The sequence below is a fragment of the Muscardinus avellanarius genome, assembly GCF_963383645.1.
Source record: "Muscardinus avellanarius genome assembly, chromosome: 5".
NCBI lineage: Eukaryota > Metazoa > Chordata > Mammalia > Rodentia > Gliridae > Muscardinus > Muscardinus avellanarius.
The window spans coordinates 137,384,481-137,404,401 of record NC_137790.1 but is presented as its reverse complement, the minus strand read 5'-3'; the positions used below and the strand labels follow the sequence as shown (position 1 = coordinate 137,404,401).

The 19,921-nt window shown below is 48.2% G+C and overlaps 1 protein-coding gene across 1 annotated transcript in view; it reads right to left on the bottom strand.

Annotated features, from left to right (window-relative positions):
- The window catches only part of NPHP3 (nephrocystin 3), a gene marked incomplete at both ends in the record, with an annotated part of 39,915 nt that extends 22,810 nt beyond the window's left edge, over positions 1–17,105 (bottom strand). Inside the window, 10 exons of the mRNA XM_080695500.1 lie at positions 269–372; positions 1,483–1,656; positions 3,908–3,982; positions 4,769–4,925; positions 6,735–6,895; positions 8,292–8,425; positions 10,489–10,641; positions 12,588–12,738; positions 13,776–13,901; positions 16,722–17,105. Of these exons, the coding sequence (XP_080551626.1) occupies positions 269–372; positions 1,483–1,656; positions 3,908–3,982; positions 4,769–4,925; positions 6,735–6,895; positions 8,292–8,425; positions 10,489–10,641; positions 12,588–12,738; positions 13,776–13,901; positions 16,722–17,105 (1,619 nt within the window). The remainder of the gene's footprint in view (positions 1–268; positions 373–1,482; positions 1,657–3,907; positions 3,983–4,768; positions 4,926–6,734; positions 6,896–8,291; positions 8,426–10,488; positions 10,642–12,587; positions 12,739–13,775; positions 13,902–16,721) is intronic.
- Between the last annotated feature and the right edge of the window lie 2,816 nt (positions 17,106–19,921).

Sequence of the window (19,921 nt, the reverse complement as noted above, 5' to 3'; positions counted from 1 at the left end):
TTGCACAGCACACTGACCTTACGCAGCGCGCCTACTTCGTGCGTGTGTCTGATCACGAACGCTCGCTTTCCTTCTCCTCTTGTGTTCTGACTCTCTGACATCACATTCTAAGCACTGGAGGCGCGAGCCTATCCGCTGACCCCTGTGCTGTTTGTTAGTGTTTAGTATGGGCCATGCAGGAGGGCAGACGGGCAACACATTCTGCTCAGCGTCATCACTGATAAATGACAGGGAGATAAGGAGGATTTAATTGTGCGTCGCATCCTACCACTTTGACAAAAGGAGGGACTTCCCAGAGCCTGGTCCTCCAGACACCAGCAGGGGTGGAATCGGGGCTGGTGCGGTCACTAGATCGTTAAGGCGCTGGTAGTACTAGAAACAAAGAGGGATTGACACCGTGAGGAAGTGCGTGCGCCCGAGAATGCACGAGGCGGTCAACTTCTGATGACCCTCTGAGAGCGTTGGCAACAAGCTGCGTGAGAACAAGCACTGTGAGTCGAAAGCCCCGTCAGGATCGCTTGTGTCTGTGCCTGGAGAGACACACTGGAAGTAGGAAACTGACAACGGGCCCCACTTCTTCTCCCGCGGTGCTGTAAATAAGTGAGTGAGGCTGGCATTCAGCTCTATTTTGTTTTTTACTTTGAAACAGGGTCCTGCTAAGTTGCTGAAGCTGCCCTCAAACCTGTCATCCTCTTGTCTCAGCCTCCCGAGTCCCGGGATCACCATGCCTGACAATAGTCTTTAAGACAGCCCTTGTGTTATTTAAAAAATATTATTAATTATATGCTGAACTCACACATTTTGTTTATACTCATCAATTTCTACTCTCTTATTTAGTACTTAGGGATGCTGATTTGACCAATAAAGAAGCAATCTGCTGACTGCGTGAGCTGTTGCAGTCTTGCTTTCTGAACGCTTGACGGTCTGATTCCTTTAAACTGGAAGAATCAATAGCCTTATATTCTTACCAGGTTTCTCAGGTAATTTGTCGATGGTGGCATAACAAACACGGCGTTGATAAATCCTAATCTATAACTCAAAGTGCTTGGCGTCAATAACGTGTGTGTGTGTGTGTGTGTATGTATATATATATACACACACATATTGGTGGTGGTACTGGGGTTCCTGGAAACCCTTCTACCTCCAGGTTACACTCCCAGACCTATTTTTATATTTTTACTTGGAAACAGGGTCTCCTAAGCCAGCGCGCGTGGCTGGCTTCAAACCTGCGCGATCCTCCTGTCTCCGCCTCCCGAGCGCGGGGATGACGAGCGTGCCCACCGCGCCCGGCTCCATAGTAAATTTAAATCTCAGCTATCTTTCATATGCCGCAAATGTAAGCACAGCTCGGCGTGGACTAACTCAGCTGTAACAGCAGACCACTCACACAGGCACGAGCCTTGACTATTTAGGTGGAAACACAGCCGTGACAGCCTCCGAGTGGTGGCTGATCTTGGCTGGACCCACGTTCCCAAGTCGTACCTTCTCAAATCCTAACTCGTGGGCCGAATTAGACGCCTGCTGGAAGGTCTCCATCTGCTCCTGCTCGTCATGAATGTCCCACAGAACGCCCCCCGGACCATCTTCTTCCGGAATGGGGTCTTCGCTTCCCAAATCCTTTGACTCCGGGTCTGTGTTCTCAAAGCCCAATATGTCCTGGACGTAGAAAACCAGCATGCAGAAATGAGCAGAATACAGAGATCTTGTGGCAGGGGTAGCACCCGGCCCAGAGTGGGCTTCACTACTCAACAGGCAAGTCCACGTCTGTGGTCTTTATGTGACGCCTGCAGGAATAAGGTTATAAACTTAACACTAATTTAAAAGCAAGGACTGGGCACACCTGTAACCTCAGCACTTGGGAGGCTGGCACAGGAGGGGTACAGGTTCACCGCCAGCCTCAGCAACTTAGTGACACCCTGTCTCAAAATAAAAGGGATGGGAATGTAGCTCAGAGCTTCAGGGCCTCGGGTTCAAGCCTCAGTACCAAAAAATAAAAATAAGAAAAAGAAGTGAAATATTAAAATCACAAAAATCAAGACCTCTTTGTACTAAAAACAAAGCTGATAGGATTTGCTTTCTGAAAAAATACTACACAATATCTGTGGTTATATTTGGCTAGGGTGTACTCTTAAAGGTTGTGTAACACCTGAGAAATATGCCATGAAGTTTAATTAAGACGACTGGACTTCCTTAAGGTATTAAATATTAAACACTAGCTATATTAGGTATTAAATATTTCTTCTGTTACATGTCACCTTTATATGGGAGCCCTGAAAATATGCTGTCCTCTAAGTGTTAGAGATGGTAAACATGGTCCTTTTCATTTTGCTCAATTCCTGTCGCTTAATTTGCAAGAGTGTTAAAAATATCAAACTGATAATGGCCGTCTTTACGTTAGAGACCACCATTCAGAACGTGCTGCAGCTGTCCTACCGCTGTGTCTGGGGGCGCGCTTTTTCTCTGAGAAGAACTCTCTGCGTCTGCGATGTGAGATCATGAGAAATGGTTAGAAGTGGAGCCCTAACCCCTGACTTCTCACACGGGGTCTGGTTCCCCGGGGAGGGACCAGGATGGATGAACAGCCGCAGGCTAAGCATGCCACCGCTTCCTACCGTGCTGATTTTACTTGAAAATGTGGGGTTCTTTTTCTTTTCTTACAGTTACTGCTATTTTTGTTGATATACAATTGTGATGATTTTAATATTAAATCCTACATAGGCTGAATATCAAACAGAATACATAAAGCATGTATATCTGTGCCGGGGATTGAACCCAGGGACATTTACCTCTCACCTATACCCCGGCCCTTTTCATTTTTTATTTTAAAACAGGATCTCACCAAATTGCTAAGGCTGGCCTCAAACCTACAATCCTCCTGTCTCAGCCTCCCAAACACTGGGATTACAGGCGTGTGCCAGGTGAGGTGCATACATTTTTTAAGATAATACATTGATTAAACTTGATATTTTCAGGTATAGACACCCCCATGGTCCATGTTCTTGTCTCCCTGGGGGAATTCTTCTATTCCTCTCTCCTGTTAGAGATAATATGAAAAATATAAGGACTTTTCTAATATATAAGAATCTAAAGTATAGGATATAGCCTCTCTACTGAGAAAAATGCACATTTCCCATCAAAATACCTACTTTTTGGTGCTAGAAATCATACCCAGGGGGTATTCTACCTCTGAGCTACACTCCTAGCCCTTGTTATTTTTTTTTGTTTGTTTTGTTTCAAAAGAGGCTATATCACTAGGTTGTTAAGAGTCTCACTCTGTCGCCGAGGCCGGCCTCAAAACTGTGATCCTCTTGTCTCAACCTCCTAAGTACTGATATTATAGGTTGAGCCACTCTGCCCAGATAAATACCCACTTTTGAACTTACACTTTTGCAATACATTTCACACGTAATGGGTATCGACCAGCTCTGTGGGATAGATCAGCATTAGACATAAGGTTCTAAAAAACACCACAGACACCAGGCGTGGGGGCGCACACTTGTCATCCCAGCATTTTGGAGGCTGAGACAGGAGGATGGCAGTTCAAGGACAGCCTCTGCTACTTAGTGAGGCCCTTTACAACTCAGTGAAACCCTGTTTCAAAATAAAGAATTAAAAATAGGGCTTGGGTGTAGCTTGAAAGTAGAAAACCCCTGGGTTCCATCCCCAGTACTGCCAATAATAATAATAATAATAATAATAACAACAACAACAACAACAACAACAACAGCAGCAGCAACAGCAACAGCAACAACAACAACAGTAACCATGGTCACACCACAGGATGCACTTTGAATAGAAACAGTGGTGCTCAAAAGAAAAACATGTGGTTCTGTCTGGTAAACTCACTTTTATGGAAAACAGTCTTGAAATCTTTTAGATAAAACTCTTACACGGGATGCATATTTACCTGCTTAATAATCTTTTCCACACAAACATATGTTTTGTATGCTCCCTCTGCTGGATCTCCTGAGTGGTCAATGAACTGCGGGGGAAGAAAGTTAAAAGTCAGAAGACCACACAGTGACGGCGGGAGGAGGCCCTCAGCAGGGAGAAAGCATTTCTGCCCTCGCTTTACGGAGGAGGCGGCCCAGGCAAGGGAAGCCACTGGTCCAGAGTCACGGCAGGGGTCCGTGTGGGCATCTGTGCAGTGAAACAGCACATCTGCATTTGTCCACCCTTCTACTTTCTCTCCTGTTACCACTGTGGTCTCAGCCACCAGCCTCTCAGCCGCTTGGCGACCATGGCGCTCAGACCCGCCCAAGCCCTCCAAAGCACCGACCATCCTCCACGCAGCAGCCCAGGAGATCTCTGTGCAGGATCCCGCCCGCCCTGTCCTCCTTCTGCTCAAAGTCTTCCCATGGCTCCATATCCCACTCCACGGAGAAGCCAGGCCCCCAAACAGCCCCCAGGGATCCTCAGGACTGGTGGCCCCACACTCGTGCAACCCAGGCACCCCTTCCCGTCCCTCCGCACACCCCCCAGGCTCACCCCCACCGCGGGCCTGTGCTGGGCCAAGCACATTCTTAAAAAATCCCTTGCTGAGGCTGCACGTGGTGGCGCACGCTTGTCATCTGAGCATTTGGGAGGCTGAGACAAGAGGACTGCGGTTCCCAGCCAGCCTCAGCTAGGTAGGGAGGCCCTTTGCAACTCAGTGAGACCCCGTTTCAAAATAAAGAACAAAAAATAGGGCTGGGGTGTCGCTCAGAGGTAGAACGCCCCTGGGCTCCATCCCCAGCCTCACCCACCCCCACATCCCACGGATTTTTACCTTGACTCTGCTGGCCTTGTTTAAGTTAGAAACTTGATGGAGCAGTTGCTGGACAGAAGGGGAGCTGACCTTCTCATCCCCCAAACGATGGTAAATCAACCGTGGTTTTCCCTCAGGGTTTTCCAGAAAAGCTTCTTCGCAGTCTTCCAATAAAAAGCTAGATCGGAAATTGGCATTTCTTGTGCTATGCTGAGCTGTACCCACAAGCCCTCAACCAACCTCAGTGTTACCAGTGGGGTTTTTCTTTTCTTTTCTTTTCTTTTCTTTTCTTCTTCTTCTTTTTTTTTTTGTGGCACCAGAGATTGAACCCAGAGGCATTTTACCTCTGAGCTAAACCTGCAGCATGATTTTATTTCTTATTTAGAAACAGGGCCTCACTAATTTGCGGAGGGCCTCGCTAAGTTGCCGAGGCTGGCTTCAAACCTGAGATCTTCCTGTCTCAGCCTCCCAAGAACTGGGATTACAAGCGCACACTACCACTTCTGGATTCCCGGTGTGATTTTTCTGCAGTGACAAGTGGCTGGGAGAAGCTAGTTGCAGGAGGAGTGAGGCTTCCTAAAAATGAACTCATGCCTTACTTCCCTAAGCAAACGCTGCCCTAGGGTGGCCTTAAAATACGATGTGTTCCTGCCAGGCATGGTGGTACAGTCTGAAATCCCAGTACCTGGAGGGGCTGAGACAGGAGGATGGCAATTTGAGGTTGGCCTCAGCAATGCAGTGATAGCAAGACCCAATTTCAAAATGAAAATATATAAAAATAAAAGGGTCTCACTAAGTTACCAAGAGCCTTGCTAAGTTACTGGGGCTGGCCTCGACCCTGTGGTCATCCTGTCTCAGCCTTCCAAGAACTGGGGTTATAGACATGTCTGGCTGACAATTCTTTTTTATTAATTAATTTATTTATTTTGCAGTACTGGGGATGAAACCCAGGGGCATTCTACCTCCAAACTACATCCCTAACCCTATTTTTTATTCTTTATTTTGAAACAGGGTCTCACTGAGTTACAGCGGGCCTCACTAAGTAACTGAGACTGGCACTGAACTGAGATCCTCCTGTCTCAGTCTCCCAAATGCTGAGATTACAAGCGTGCGCCACCACGCCCAGTTTGACAATTCTTAATAAATAGAGAAACGGGGAAAGAGAAGGCAAAGGGCGGACAGTAATGAAGCCCACTGAAGGTGTTAAGTCTAAGGATGTCAACATATTCTGGGTGAAGGCTTACTGAGCAGCTAGTTCCCACCCCGCCTGTCCACTAGGCAGTCCTGAGGACCAAAGATGGCTTCTTCTGCAGGGAAACTCTGGTGAAACTCAAGGCCTACCTTCTTCTATACACAGTTAAAGCCAGAGTCAGCCTGCAACCAAAGGAGAGAAATGCCCTGAAAGGGTTAAATCCAATCAAACTACAAATGTAAAAAGAAAAGGCAACTTCTCGGTCTATTTTGTCTTTTATCAATATATCTAGTTGGTGGAAAAAAATCCTTATTTGCAGACGAAATTCACGAGCATGATTCTGCTCGCATTCTAAGAAAGCTGGTCACTCTTCTGGGCGTACGTAGCGAGCGCCTCGCTGTGTTTATGTTTGGATTCAATACCGACCCTACTCAGCTTCACTGCTGCAGCACAAAGGCGGCCATACGAAAACACATCGATGAGGGAACCTGGCTGTGTTTCCATAAAAACTTATTTGCAAAAGCAGACACCTGGCTGGATTTGGCCCTTGGGTCGATTGGCTGATTCCTGATTAAAAGCTTTGCATGAATGATGCCGTTCCTCTGACCTAGTAAACAAGTCTAACAGTCTGGAAAGTTTAGTCCCTTTTTAGTTTACTTAAGAGTCAAACAGTTATAGGACATATTGTCTCTGACTGTAAGAATGTGACCCCAACTTATCTTTGAAGTTCATTTGGCAATCACAATTCTATTTATAGCAAGTGTCTAGAGGAAATCAAGATTTTTTTCAGCTTACCTTGGCAAAGTGGAATGAACGAATAAGATAACTAAAGAGCTCTTCTCTATTTCCCATTTCCTTACAGTGAGGTATTGATTTTCAGTATCTATTGGAAAATAAACAGCATGGAAAAAGTATCCCATTGTCTCGCACATTCTTTTAAGTTTAGGTGAATAGTCCTAAAAACAAATTAAAATATATAAAAGCATAACGTATTTTAATGTGAGATGTGGTAAGGATCATACCACTTTTAAAAAGCATACTTTGGAACATGTTATATTGCATATTTTCTTTCTTTTTTTTTTTACGATATTGGGAATTGAACCCAGGGGCATTTTACCTCCAAGCTACATCCCCAGCTATTTTTTTATTCTTTATTAGAAAACAGGGTCACACTAAGTTGCAGAGGGCCTTAATAAGTAGCTAAGGCTGGGCACAAACTTGTGATCCTCCTGTCTAAGACTCCCAAGTACTGGGATTATAAGCATGCACCACTACAGCTGGCCATGTTGCATATGTTTTATTATAAAACTTTAAAAATAATATCCTGCTGTGGTGGCACATGTCTGTAATCCCAGTCCTGTGTGTGTGTGTGTGTGTGTGTGTGTGTGTGTGTGTATGTGTGTATGTATGGGTAAACCTAGTATGTTCCAATAAAAGTTTATTTACAAGCATTAAAATTTGGATTTTATATTATTTCCACATGTCATGAAATAATATTCTTTTTTTTTAGTAATTTAAAATGTGAAACCCAATAATATTTCTGGGGTGTATGAAAATAGGTGGCAGGCTGTTTTATGCTTACTGATTCCCACCTTGGAACAGCTCAAAGGGCTGCCCTGAGAACTTAAAAGACAAGATAAGGATTCAATTTTATTATTACCCAGCTGGGCATGGTGGTGCATACTTGTAATCCCAGTTCTTGGGAGGCCGAGACAAGAAGATCACAGATTTGCGGTCAGTCTCAGCAATTTAGCGAGGCCCTTAGCAAATTAGTGAGATTCTGTTTCAAAATAAAAACAAAATAGAGGTAGGGGTCTAGCTCAGAGGTAGAATGCCCCTGGGTTCAATCCCCAGTACCACAAAATAAAAACCTTAATTGACCATCTTTCTCCTTTCTTTCTTTCTTTCTTTCTTTCCTTTCTTTCTTTCTTTCTTTCTTTCTTTCTTTCTTTCTTTCTTTCTTTCTGTTTCGGTACTGGGGTTCCTGGAAACCCTTCTACCTCCGGGCTACACTCCCAGACCTATTTTATACTTTTTTTTTTAAATTTGGAAACAGGGTCTCTTAAGCCAGCGTGGCTGGCTTTGAACCTGTGCGATCCTCCTATCTCCGCCTCCCAAGCGTGGGGATTATACGCATGCGCCACCACGCCCGGCATGACCATCTATCTTTCTTTGCACATATTAAAATCCTGAACAAGAGTTTCGATTAAGAAAGTCCTCAAATTCTTCCTGATCTTCAAGATGCATAGTCTAGTAGGTAGCAAAGTACTTGGTTTAGATACAGTAATCCCCTGACTAGGTCATTAAGTTGGGTTTTAAAGCAGTGGGTACAGAATTGATAAGCATCCTCACCTTCAGAAAAAGGTCCATTTCCGGCTGGGTTTCGTCTGTGTACATGAGGTAACACCTGACGGTGTTACTCCACAGGCAAGGTGAAAATAAGGGGGTGACCTGTAATAAGGCAGCCACAGCGGCGTCCCAGTCATCTGGAAATAGAATTTCCCTTAGTTCATGAAAAAAAAAAATATGACCAGAACACATCACAGGCACGCACAACGGATGCTGTGTGCTCACGGGAATACAGATATAGCTTCTAGAATGACATAACGGGCACGTGCGCCTCTAACCTCGGATTATAAACTGGGATTATAAGCATGCACCACTACAGCTGGCCATGTTGCATATGTTTTATTATAAAACTTCAAAAGCCGGGCGTGGTGGCGCACGCTTGTAATCCCCGCGCTTGGGAGGCAGAGACAGGAGGATCGCGCAGGTTCGAAGCCAGCCGCGCGCGTTGGCTTAGGAGACCCTGTTTCCAAATATAAAAATGTAAAAATAGGTCTGGGAGTGTAGCCCGGAGGTAGAAGGGCTTCCAGGAACCCCAGTACCACCAAAAAAAAAAAAAATTATTTTGGCCGGGCGTGGTGGCACACGCTTGTAATCCCCGCGCTTGGGAGGCAGAGACAGGAGGATCGCGCAGGTTCGAAGTCAGCCGCGCGCACTGGCTTAGGAGACCCTGTTTCCAAATAAAAATGTAAAAAGAGGTCTGGGAGTGTAGCCCGGAGGTAGAAGGGCTTCCAGGAACCCCAGTACCACCAAAAAAAAAAAAAAAAAAAAAATCTGCTGTGGTGGCACATGTCTGTAATCCTAGTCCTGTGTGTGTGTGTGTGTGTGTGTGTGTGTGTGTGTGTGTGTGTGTGTGTATGGGTGAACCTACTATGTTCCAATAAGTTTATTTACAAGCATAAATGTTCTGAGTCTATCCTGAGACTTGAAGCAAGGTTGCATCCAAATGTCACAGAACCATTTGACATGCTACATTCCCAAGATGACCTGTTGCTTTACTTTCTTAATTCTTGAACTTTATTGAGCCAAAACGAAAGCTTAAGAATGGTTTAAAATGAAAAACAGTCTGCTGGGCGTGGTGGCGCATTACTTGGGAGCCTGAGACAGGAGGATTGCAGGTTTTCCGCCAGCCCTAGCTAGTTAGTGAGGCCCTTTGCAACTCAGTGAGACCCAGTTTCAAAATAAAGGATAAAAATAGGGCTGAGGTATAGCTCAGAGGTAGAATGCCCCTGGGTTCCATTCCTAGTACTTAATATATATATATATATATATATATATATATATATATATTTACTATAGGACCTAACAGGGCTTTTTATATTTTATGTAGGACCTAACAGGTCCACCCCCCCCCTTTTTTTGTGGTACTGGGGTTCCTGGAAGCCCTTCTACCTCCGGGCTATACTCCCAGACCTTTCTTATACTTTCTTTTTTATTTGGAAACAGGGTCTCTTAAGTCAGCGTGGCTGGCTTCGAACCTGCACAATCCTCATGTCTCCGCCTCCCAAGCCTGGGGATTCCAAGCGTGCACCACCATGCCCGGCCTAACAGGTCCTTTTTATATTTCACTCCATAACATGCTCTGAATCTTCAATGCTGTCAAGAACATAGATGGAAAGATTATTCTCTGAGGGAAATTCTCTGAGGGAAAAAAAAAAAGCAGCTTCTTCCTCCTTCTCTCCCCCTCCTCCTCCTCCTCTTCCCCCTCCTCCTCCTCCTCCTCCAGTACTGGTGATTGAATCCAGGGGCATTCTACCTCTGAGCTACACCACCAGCCCTGTTTTTTATTTTTTATTTTGAAACAGGATCTCAGTAAGTTGCAGTGGGCCTCACTAAGTAGCCGAGGCTGGCTGTGAATCTGTGATCCTCCTATCTTAGCCTCCCAAGTACTGAGATTACAAGCGTGCACCATCAGACCCATAAAGCCTGCTCTTTCTCGGTTGAAGTTCCAGAACATTCACACAAGAAGCCTAGTTGCTGGAATGCACCTGGCCAGACTGGATGGAGCCTCGCCTGACTCTGACAGGACTCATATAACCCCCTCGCCCTGGCACTGGCAGCGTCAATGCCTGAGGGCTTACCAGTGGACGGTCCCCAGAATACAGATTTCACGCTCTGTAGATGGCAGTGCCCCTAGTGAGAGGTGATAAGGCACCAAGAGTCACTCCCACCAGGCGCGGGGCAGGGAAGCCGCATGCGTTACCTCTGTTGATGTTTGCAAAGGGTCCTTCCACGTCTATGGAGCTGTGGGCAAACTCCGGGCCCCGGAAGGACGGCTGAAGCTGGATGAGGCTCCCTATGGAAGGCTCACTTCCCAGTGCTCCGCCAGTCCAGAATTCACACTGGGTCCCAGCAGCTGTGACAGCAAGAGGTTTTCATCTTGTGCAAACCAAGTCATTGGCTCAAAACATCACACATACATTGAACGTGATTTCTAATTTCAAAAATAATTTCCGCTAGGGAACTCTAAGTACAGTAAACATTCAGGTAATGATTTTGAAATACTTTGCTAACAATTTTTTGTCCAAGTTCTAAGGTTCTGGTTAACCTAATTCTGCTTATCATCTCGAATTCAAGGAGGAGATTAAAAAGAGAAAGAAGAAAAGAAGTATACAGGAAGCAAAGGAATTATATTAAGAGGTAAGTTAAAACCCCCCACAAAATTCTATAAAGCATTTTTAATTGTATATCTTAAGTAACAATTAAAATCTGAAGAAAAGAAGTTAAAAGGCAGATAGTTACTGGACACTAAGAATGTCTATAAGTCATGACAAATCATAAACAGAATTTTATAATTCATGAAGAACTGTTGCTCTAATCTTGGGAACAACAAAATTAATGTCTGAATCAACAGATGTTTTGTGAACATGTGGATGATTTTCTAATAAGTCATATTGGCCCAGAATATTCACAAAGCATCCTTGACTAACTAAGCGAGTTGTTGTTCTGGTTAAATCTCTGGCAAAGCTGAGCTGACAATGTTTCCTCTTTGACTCTCTCATGAATCACATGGTCCTTCACATTTAAATCAAAATATGAAGATAACTGACCAAAAAGTGAATATTAGTTGTTGTTTTGTTAACTTGCCGAGACAATTATGATAGTTTTGAAGCACTGCATTTGAACACGCCAAGGCTGAACCAAAAACGAAGCCTACGCCAACAGTACAAAGGCATTTTCTCGGTCACTCATGGCCAGTCAAAATCATTTGATCTTTTTCTCCAAAGTTAGTAATAAAAGGCCCAGGATGCAAATTAGATTCTATGGGACTGAAATGAAAATTTAAAAGGAATTGTCAGTTACCATATTTTATTCCCAAGTGCATCCGCTTGTAAGAATTTAATTATAGTCTCTTATAAATGGGCCAGAGACTATGTTTTTCCTGTACAATTAAAATCTTTTCCTTTTTTCAGTATTAATCACATGGTGAACCTTTTCATTCTGTGATTCCAGGCTTCTCTTTATCACTAGAAAAATATACTAAAGTTTAATGATGTTTAATTGTAAAGCAAAAACTTATTTTTCTTTTGGTGGTACTGGGGGTGGAACCCAGAGGCTTTCTACCTCTGGGCTATACTCCCAGACCTTTTTTATATTTTATTTGGAAACAGGGTCTCACTAAATTGCTGAGAGCCTCACTAAGTGCCTGAGGCTGGCTTTGAACCGGTGCGATCCTCCTGCCTCAGCCTCCCAAGCGCGGGGATGACAAGCGTGCGCCACCACGCCCGGCAGCAAAAACTTTTTGAGTAGCTTGCAAAACTGCGTCGGAAACCACTCAGAGAAGTATAAGGGAAGTATTTTAAATAATAGACAAAAGGATGCATCCTTCTATGGAGAAATGATGCGGACAATCCTAACTCCAATATCTTATCCTTTAGTCACCTCACCCCTTGGCTGGACACATGGCTCCCTGACTTTCGGTGACACTCTCGAATCTTCCTCGGGATAGGTCTGACCCGTGGGATCTGAGCACAAGTGGTTTGTGAGTCTTTCAGATTGTGCCTTCAAAGCAAAGCAGTGCCTGGTCTCCTTCCTCCATCCTTTTTACTAAAATGCAGATGGGGTGCGAGAGTTGGCAGAGCAACAAGACGGGAAGAACCTCAGCTTCCAGACTTCATGGACGTCAAGGACAGGGCGCTCCTCGCCGATGGGGAGGGGGAGGAGGCTGACGTTTGTAACAGCGGTCCAAGCAGAGCCCCTCTACTACACATGATTAAAGGCGACACAGCGGGATTCAAAGTTGGCTCTACCGAAAGCTATATCCCCAAAACGCAACACATGGCAAGCAGGAAATGAATTTACCAGTCACATCTGTACAGTTGTCGTCGGAATCAGACTCCCCAGGATCAAACACCTGGATGCCCTGAGCCTGCAGCCTCTGTAGTTTGCTCTCCAGCTCCCGCTTGGCCCTCAATAAATCCTGAATTTCATTTTCTTTGGTCTCCCTAAAAATCTTTAAAAAGAAGAATTTTCATCTTGAAGTCATTTTCACAAAAGGTATCATCAACTTTTTTTTTTTTTTTTTTGGTGGTACTAGGGATGGAATCCAGAGGCCTTCTACCTCCGGGCTACACTCCCAGACCTATTTTATATTTTATTTGGACATAGGGTCTCTTAAGCCAGCTGAGGCTGGCTTCGAACCCGAGCGATCCTCCTGTCTCCACCTCCCAAGCGCGGGGATTACAAGCGTGCGCCACCACGCCCGGCTGTATCATCAACTTTTAAGGAGGAAAAAATCTTTTATTCATAAGTCAATGAAAGATTGATTTATGTCAATCAATAACATAAGTGTGTGTGTGTGTGTGTGTGTGTGTGTGTGTGTGTGTGTAGTACTGGGGATTGAACTCAAGATTATTCTACCTCTGAGGTATACCCCCAGCCCTTTTTATTTTATATTTTGAAATAGGGACTTTTTGGGTTACTGAGAATCTCATGAGATTGTCAAGGTTGGCCACAAATCTGAGAACCTCCTGTCTCAGCCTCCCAAGTACTGGGATTATAGGGGTGCGCCACTGTGCCCGGCTCATCTCCTCTATTGTAGGATGGAGAATCCCAGGGGCTTTCCTGTACTGTTTAATGACTGGAAACCATTGTAATTCTGGTAGTGTGAATACGGGAGGGGTGGGACTGTCCTGCGTACTGCACAAGTTTAGCAAAGCTGTCTTCTTCTCACTCGATGCCAGTACCATCTTCCTACACACACCATCCCAAACATTTCCAAATGTTTGCTTTCCCCCAGACAGAAACACTTTCCTTTTTTATTCCTCAAAATTCCTACTAAAACTTAATTCACTTCTACACTTTTTCTTTGAAACTCTCCCAAGTGTGTACCGTGTCCAGCTCCAAACCGTGGAAGATGCTCTCCGCTAGGTCTTACAACTTTCATGAATTCCGCACGATTTACCTCTATGTCTTTGTTTCAGAGTCACGGGAACTCTGAGAACGCACTGCTCTTGTTCTGTGCCGTTCTCGGGGACGTAAGGAATCTACCTTGAACTGCCTCTTGACTTTATCTCTGTCGTGTTCAAACGTGGCCGCTCTCTCCATTGCTTGGAACTTTGCTTCTAAAGCGCTCTCTTTCTCCCGAAGGATCTTCTGGTACGTTTTCTGAAGTGCCTGCAATAATCAACTTTGTAATCTCTTATCAAAAAGAATCTTTCTCTCCAATTTTACACTTGGATATGTGTGTATGTGACACATCCTGGAATTTTAACAATCTACTCTTGTATCGATTATCAAGAACCACGTGTGGCCATTTCATTCAAACACATAATGAAAAAATGCCCGGGGGCTTGAAAGAGCGCAGACAGATGCTCCGCCGGTATGCTTCCTGTGCAGACTACTACTTTCTCTTTGAAATACAGCATTGGATCCTAAACTTCCCCAGGACTCAGTTTTCCTATCTGTAAGAGAATAAAAATATACACTTGATAAGGCTGAACTTGAAGGATAACCAATCCTGGGAGTCTGTGTGCTCCTTGGCACTAGTCCTTCAAAGATTTTTTTATCCTGCCTGGCGTGGTGGCGCACGCTTGTAATCCCCGCGCTTGGGAGGCGGAGACAGGAGGATCGCGCAGGTTTGAAGCCAGCCGTGCTGGCTTAAGAGACCCTGTTTCCAAATTAAAAAAAATAAAAATAGGTCTGGGAGTGCAGCCCAGAGGTAGAAGAACTCCAGTACCAAAAAAAAAAAAAAAAAAAAAAAAAAGATTTTTTGGTACTGAGGTTCCTGGAAGCCCTTCTACCTCCGGGCTACACTCCCAGACCTATTTTTACATTTTTATTTGGAAACAGGGTCTCCTAAGCCAGCACGCGGCTGGCTTTGGACCTGCGCGATCCTCTTGTCTCTGCCTCCCAAGCGCGTGGATTACAAGCGTGCGCCACCACGCCAAGCAAAAAAAAAAAAAAAAAAAAAAAAAAAAAAAAAAAAAAAATTATCCCTGGAGCCCCTCCCAATGCCCAACAGACTGCAGGCCCCAGTGGACGTCTGACTGAAATCAGTATGGAAGAGTTTTCCTTGCCTACGTACGTGAGAAAGTAACCAAATGAGTTACCTATGGAATCGGGACTGGTACCAGGGATAATCGGGGACTGTGGCATTTGTTAACCCTACCACACTACCCTTTTTCCTTCCTTCCTTCCTCTTTTTTATTTTTTTATTTGTGGTACTTGAGACTGAACCCAGAGACATTCTACCTCTGAGCTACACCCCCAGCCCGATTTTTTTTTTTTCGATACTGGGGATGGAACCCAGGGGCATTTTACCACCCAGATACACCCCCAGCCCTAATTTTTAGTCCTTTTTTATGTTTGAAACAAGGTCTCACTGAGTTGCAGAGGGCCTCAATAAGAGCTGAGGCTGTCTGTGAACCACGATTCTCCCATCTCTGCCTCCCGAGTGCTGGAATTACAAGTGTGCGCCACTACACCTGGCCCAATTTTATTTTTTATTTGGAAACAGGGTTCACTTAGTTGCCAGGGCTGGCCTCAAGCCTGCAATCTTCCTGTCTCAGCCTCCCCAGTACTGGGATTGCAGGTGTGTGGCCTCCACGCCTGCCCCCCTTCTTTTCTGTTTGTGATCTCAGCTGTTCCCAGCATGGGCAGTGGCTTTGGACACAGGAAGCCAGACATCTGAAATGTTCACTTTATAAAGGCGAATGCACATAGAGGTGAATGTCCAGCAGGGAGCTGACAAGAGATGACTGCTGGCAATTTTATGTTCCCCACAAATTATATAAGTAAGCCGGGCATGATGGCACACACTTGTAATCCTAGTACTTGGGAGGCTGAGACCGGAGGATGGCAGGGTCTTGGCCAGTCGCAGCAACTCAGTGAGGCCCAACTTAGTGAGACTGTTTCAAAAATGAAAAAGATAAAACGGGGGTGGGGTAGCTCAGAGGTAGAATATCCTTGGGTTCATTCCCCAGTACCACAAAAAGGAAGGAAAAATTATATAATTTATATATATATATATATATATATATATATATATATATATATATATATGTCTGCCTGTCAGTCTCTCATTGTAAAGAAGATAACACAGTAACCACCAGGAGGACCCCAGACCCATAAGCAGAAAGTCTCAGAATTTGGCTCATAGAAAAGCAACCTCCCTCTTCATATAAACCTTCAAAGAATTAGAACAGATCTGCTACGACGAAAGGCACCAAAACAGCTCTGAATAAATTAACCTGATGGAGGAAGGGGGTTAATTATACACCCAGGGAAGGTTTTCAACCACAGCAGGTGGATGGTGGAAACCTGGAAGGTTCCAGAAAAAAAAAATCTTGCTAAGATCATTAAAATCTGACAGGTAGCTGGGAACGGTGGTGCGCGCCTGTGATCGCAGTACTCGGAGGGCTAGGACAGGAGGATGGCAGGCTTGAAGCCAGCCTTAGCAACTTAGTGAGGTTCTCAGGAATTTGGAGAGCCGCTGTTTCCAAATACAAATTAAAATAGGGCTGGGGGTGTGGCTCGGAGGTAGAATGCCCCTGGAGTTCAGTCCCCAGTATCAACAAAACGAATAGGCATGGAACTTCACAGGCAGGTGAGCCGGAGCCCCCTGGAGGTCTGCAAAACTGGCGAGGAGGAGGAGGCTCCCGGGAGGAGTCTGTCCAGTTGCTTCAACAGATGCCCCTGGAGCCTTCGCGTGAGTTTCCAGGACCTGGGCCTTCCCTAGGATGGCGCTGGAGGCTCCAGGGCCCCCCCTGGCTGACTGGTGTAAGGTGCCAGAATGGACGAGACAGAAAGCGGTGGAAGGAGGGCGGAGATGCCCAGGAATCCAAGACCCCAGAACCACGAGGCCCGGCAGAATGGGGGGCAGGTTCATCTTTGCAGCTCTTAGGTTTGAAGAAGGGCGGCCGGGCCAGGGCGGCCGGGGCCGGCGGGCACCCGGCAGTGCGGGCCTCAGTTTCCCCGGCGTCGGCCCCGGGTTACCTGCAGCTCGGCCCGCAGCCGCTTGTTCTCGGTGTCCAGCTTGGCCTCGCGGCGGCCCATGGACAGCAGCTCCTGGTTCTTGCTGACCCGGAAGATCTCGTACTCCTTCTTGAGCCGCTCGTACTCGGCCGCCGCGTACTCCAGCTCCGGCACGGACGAGCCGGTGGACCTGAAGCTGGCGCCCAGCAGCCCGCCGCCCCCCGCGCGGGCCAGGGACCCTCCGGCCGCGCCCGCGCCCGCGCCGCGGCGGAACGAGCTGCGCAGCAGGCGGGCCTTGGGCCGCACCTCCACCGGGATCTCGCAGGCCTCGCCGCCGCCCGCGCCGTACGTGTCCTCGATCACCTCCCCGCTCGCGGGGCTCACCAGCGAGGACGCGGTGCCCATGGCCCGGGCCGCAGGGACCGGGAGGGCGGGGCGAGCGGAGGGCGGGGCGAGCGGAGGGCGGGGCGAGCGGAGGGCGGGGCGAGCGGAGGGCGGGGCGAGCGGAGGGCGGGGCGACAGAGGCGGGGCGAGCGGAGGGCGGGGCGAGCGGAGGCGGGGCGACCGGGGGCGGGGCGAGCGGAGGGCGGGGCGACAGGGGCGGGGCGATCGGGGGCGGGGCGACCGGGGGCGGGGCGATCGGGGGCGGGGCGGGGCCAGACCAGCGACCAGAGGAGTGGAGGGGCGGGGCGTCTGGAGGGCGGGGAGGGGCGGGGCCAGACGAGAGAGGGGAGGGGTGGAGGGGCGTGACGTCTTGTGGGCGGTGCTTCGTGGGGGCGGGGCGAGTGGAGAGGCGGGGCTATAGAGGGCGGGGCGAGTGGAGGGGCGGAACAAGGCGTCGGGAGGGCGGAGCGAGATGAGGGACCGAGCCACAGGAGAAAGCGAGGGCGGGGCTTGATGGTGGGCGGTGCTCGAGGGGCGGGGCGATGGAGGCGGGGCGTCGGGCGGGGCCGCAGTGGGCGGGGCGGGGCAGCCGGCCGGGAGGAGCCGAGCTGCTGGGTTGCCTGGCTGCTGATGACGGGCCGGGTGACGGCCTGGGTCCCGCCTGGCGGAGCCGCCCGACTGCAGCGGGGGGCGGTCCTGGGGAGGGCGGCAGGACGGCGGGGCGGGGCGAGCTGCTAGCCTCGTGGCCGCTGGGCGGGCCGGCGGGCTGGGCGCCCACTGGAGCTCTCTCCGCTCTCTGGCGGCGGGCGGCCCGTGAGATCCGGCCTGGGTCTCAGCTGCTCCTCCTCCCCCGCGATGGCGGCTGCTGTTTCTGCCCCTGCCCCGGGGCTCCTTTCTGGAGGCAAATGGGAAATCTGAGAAAGGTATTAAGTACATACTATATCCCTGCCACGATGCGTGTGTGTCTCCGCGTACACGTAGATAGAATGGCCAGGAAGACCAGCCAAGGCGAGACCACCCGGGGCAACCCTTAAACACCGTCAGGTTTCAGAACTCGTGGCCAAGGGGCGCTGGGGATCACAGCCCAGGGGGACTGTGGGGCATCTCAGCAAGTAAAGATAGAGAATTAGAGGATTTGCGGGAAGGGCGGGGTTTACGTTATTCGAAAAGTGAAAGAGAGGTAGGGAAACTGCTGCTGCGGACCACTAAGGGGCAGGGTGAGGTGGTTCGGGTTCTTGCCTCGGGGCGTGTTAACCGAGAATTTTCTATCCTCTGCAGACTGGACCCCTAGGATAGAGAGGAAAGAGGAGTTAGGAAAGGTCTTCTTTGGTTGATACTGTTGTGAGTTGGACGTTGGTGCTCTCTGAAAGCTGGCACTTTCCTTCCTAAAAAGTTTGTAAATTCCCCAAAATGCCCCCCTCTGTGACCTCCCCCAGCCACTGTCCCATTCTGTCGACCAGGGCTGGCTGCTGCAGATTTATTCCACCTGTTAGCTGCGCTCCCTCCCTCCCCCTTCCCCCACCCCACCCCAGCTGTGATACTTTAAGCATCCTCTCTGCTAATATGTATTTATCCCTCCATGGGTCTCCTTGAACAATCCTAAAACCACCCATATCGGTGTACTTGACCTTGGGACCCACGTGCGGGCCGCAGGTGTCCGCAGGTCCAGTCCCCTGGGCAGCAGGATGGGAGATGGTGATGGCCCTCCAAGATGTTTGCTAGGGGGCGCGCCTTGGATCAACACCTGTGGGAGGGATAGGACAGGAACAAGACTGGACAGAAAGAGAAGGTGAGTCGTGCTGCATTCTCAAAGGAAGTCCCAGCCGACCAGAGGGAGTTCTGAAGCTGGGATGGCTGAGCAGCTGTCCAACACTGGGGTAGGGAGGCTGGGACTCCCACATAGGCGGGTGATCAGCTCTCTCCAGCTGACGGAGACTGACAGCAGAGAGACGCTGGCAGCACATCCAGTAGCTGGAGGCCAGATCCTGCGTTCACCACTTCCACCATAAGAGTAAACAGCTTTTCCTCCAAAGCACCTGGGAATGCAAGCCAGTTCTAGCCCCCCAACAGCATCTCCGTCACACCTCCCTTCAAAGCAGCTATCCTTTCTCCCACCCTTGAGATCTTCTTCACGTCTTTGTGTTCTTCAGAATCCAAAGAATACCTCGTAGGTTCTTCAGGTGGTCTCTTGAGATAAAGGAAAATCCCCACCATTATTGTTCCCTAAGAACCTCCTGCCTTTCCTAATCCTTTCTGATTTCTGCCCATTTCTATGCCCTGGATGTGAATCTGGATTTAAGGATCATCCATTAGCTCTGACCAATTCGGTCCCGTAATTTTGCTTGCATAATAAAATAGCTTTCACCCATTTCCCTGAACGGAACCAACTAACTACACTTAACCACCCTGCAGCCTGGGACTCAGTGCCCCCAGACGAGAAATCTCCCCTTCCCGCCCCTCATCCACCCCACAGCATCCCTCTGGGTACATGGCCTTTCCCCACCTTTGCCAGGCAAATTTTCCAATTTTTCACACCAACATGGCTTCTTTCAGTCGTCCCTGCCAACCCTCGCTTCTTTCTTTCAGAACCTTTCCCTGAACGCCACACCTCGTGAAGTGGTTTGTCGTCACACCCACGGTTTCCATCCCACAGGCGTCACTGCACACTCCGTGCAGTGTGTGTTTGCCTGACCCTGTCCTCCGTCAGTGGACTCTCCGCTCCATCCTTTCCAAAGCCTTTTGGTAGTTGTTGTTATGCCATCTGTTGCTACTGAGCCCCTCCTGAGTACATGGCATAGAGCAAATGACCGGAGGGGGGGGCGGGGGGAGAGAGGGAG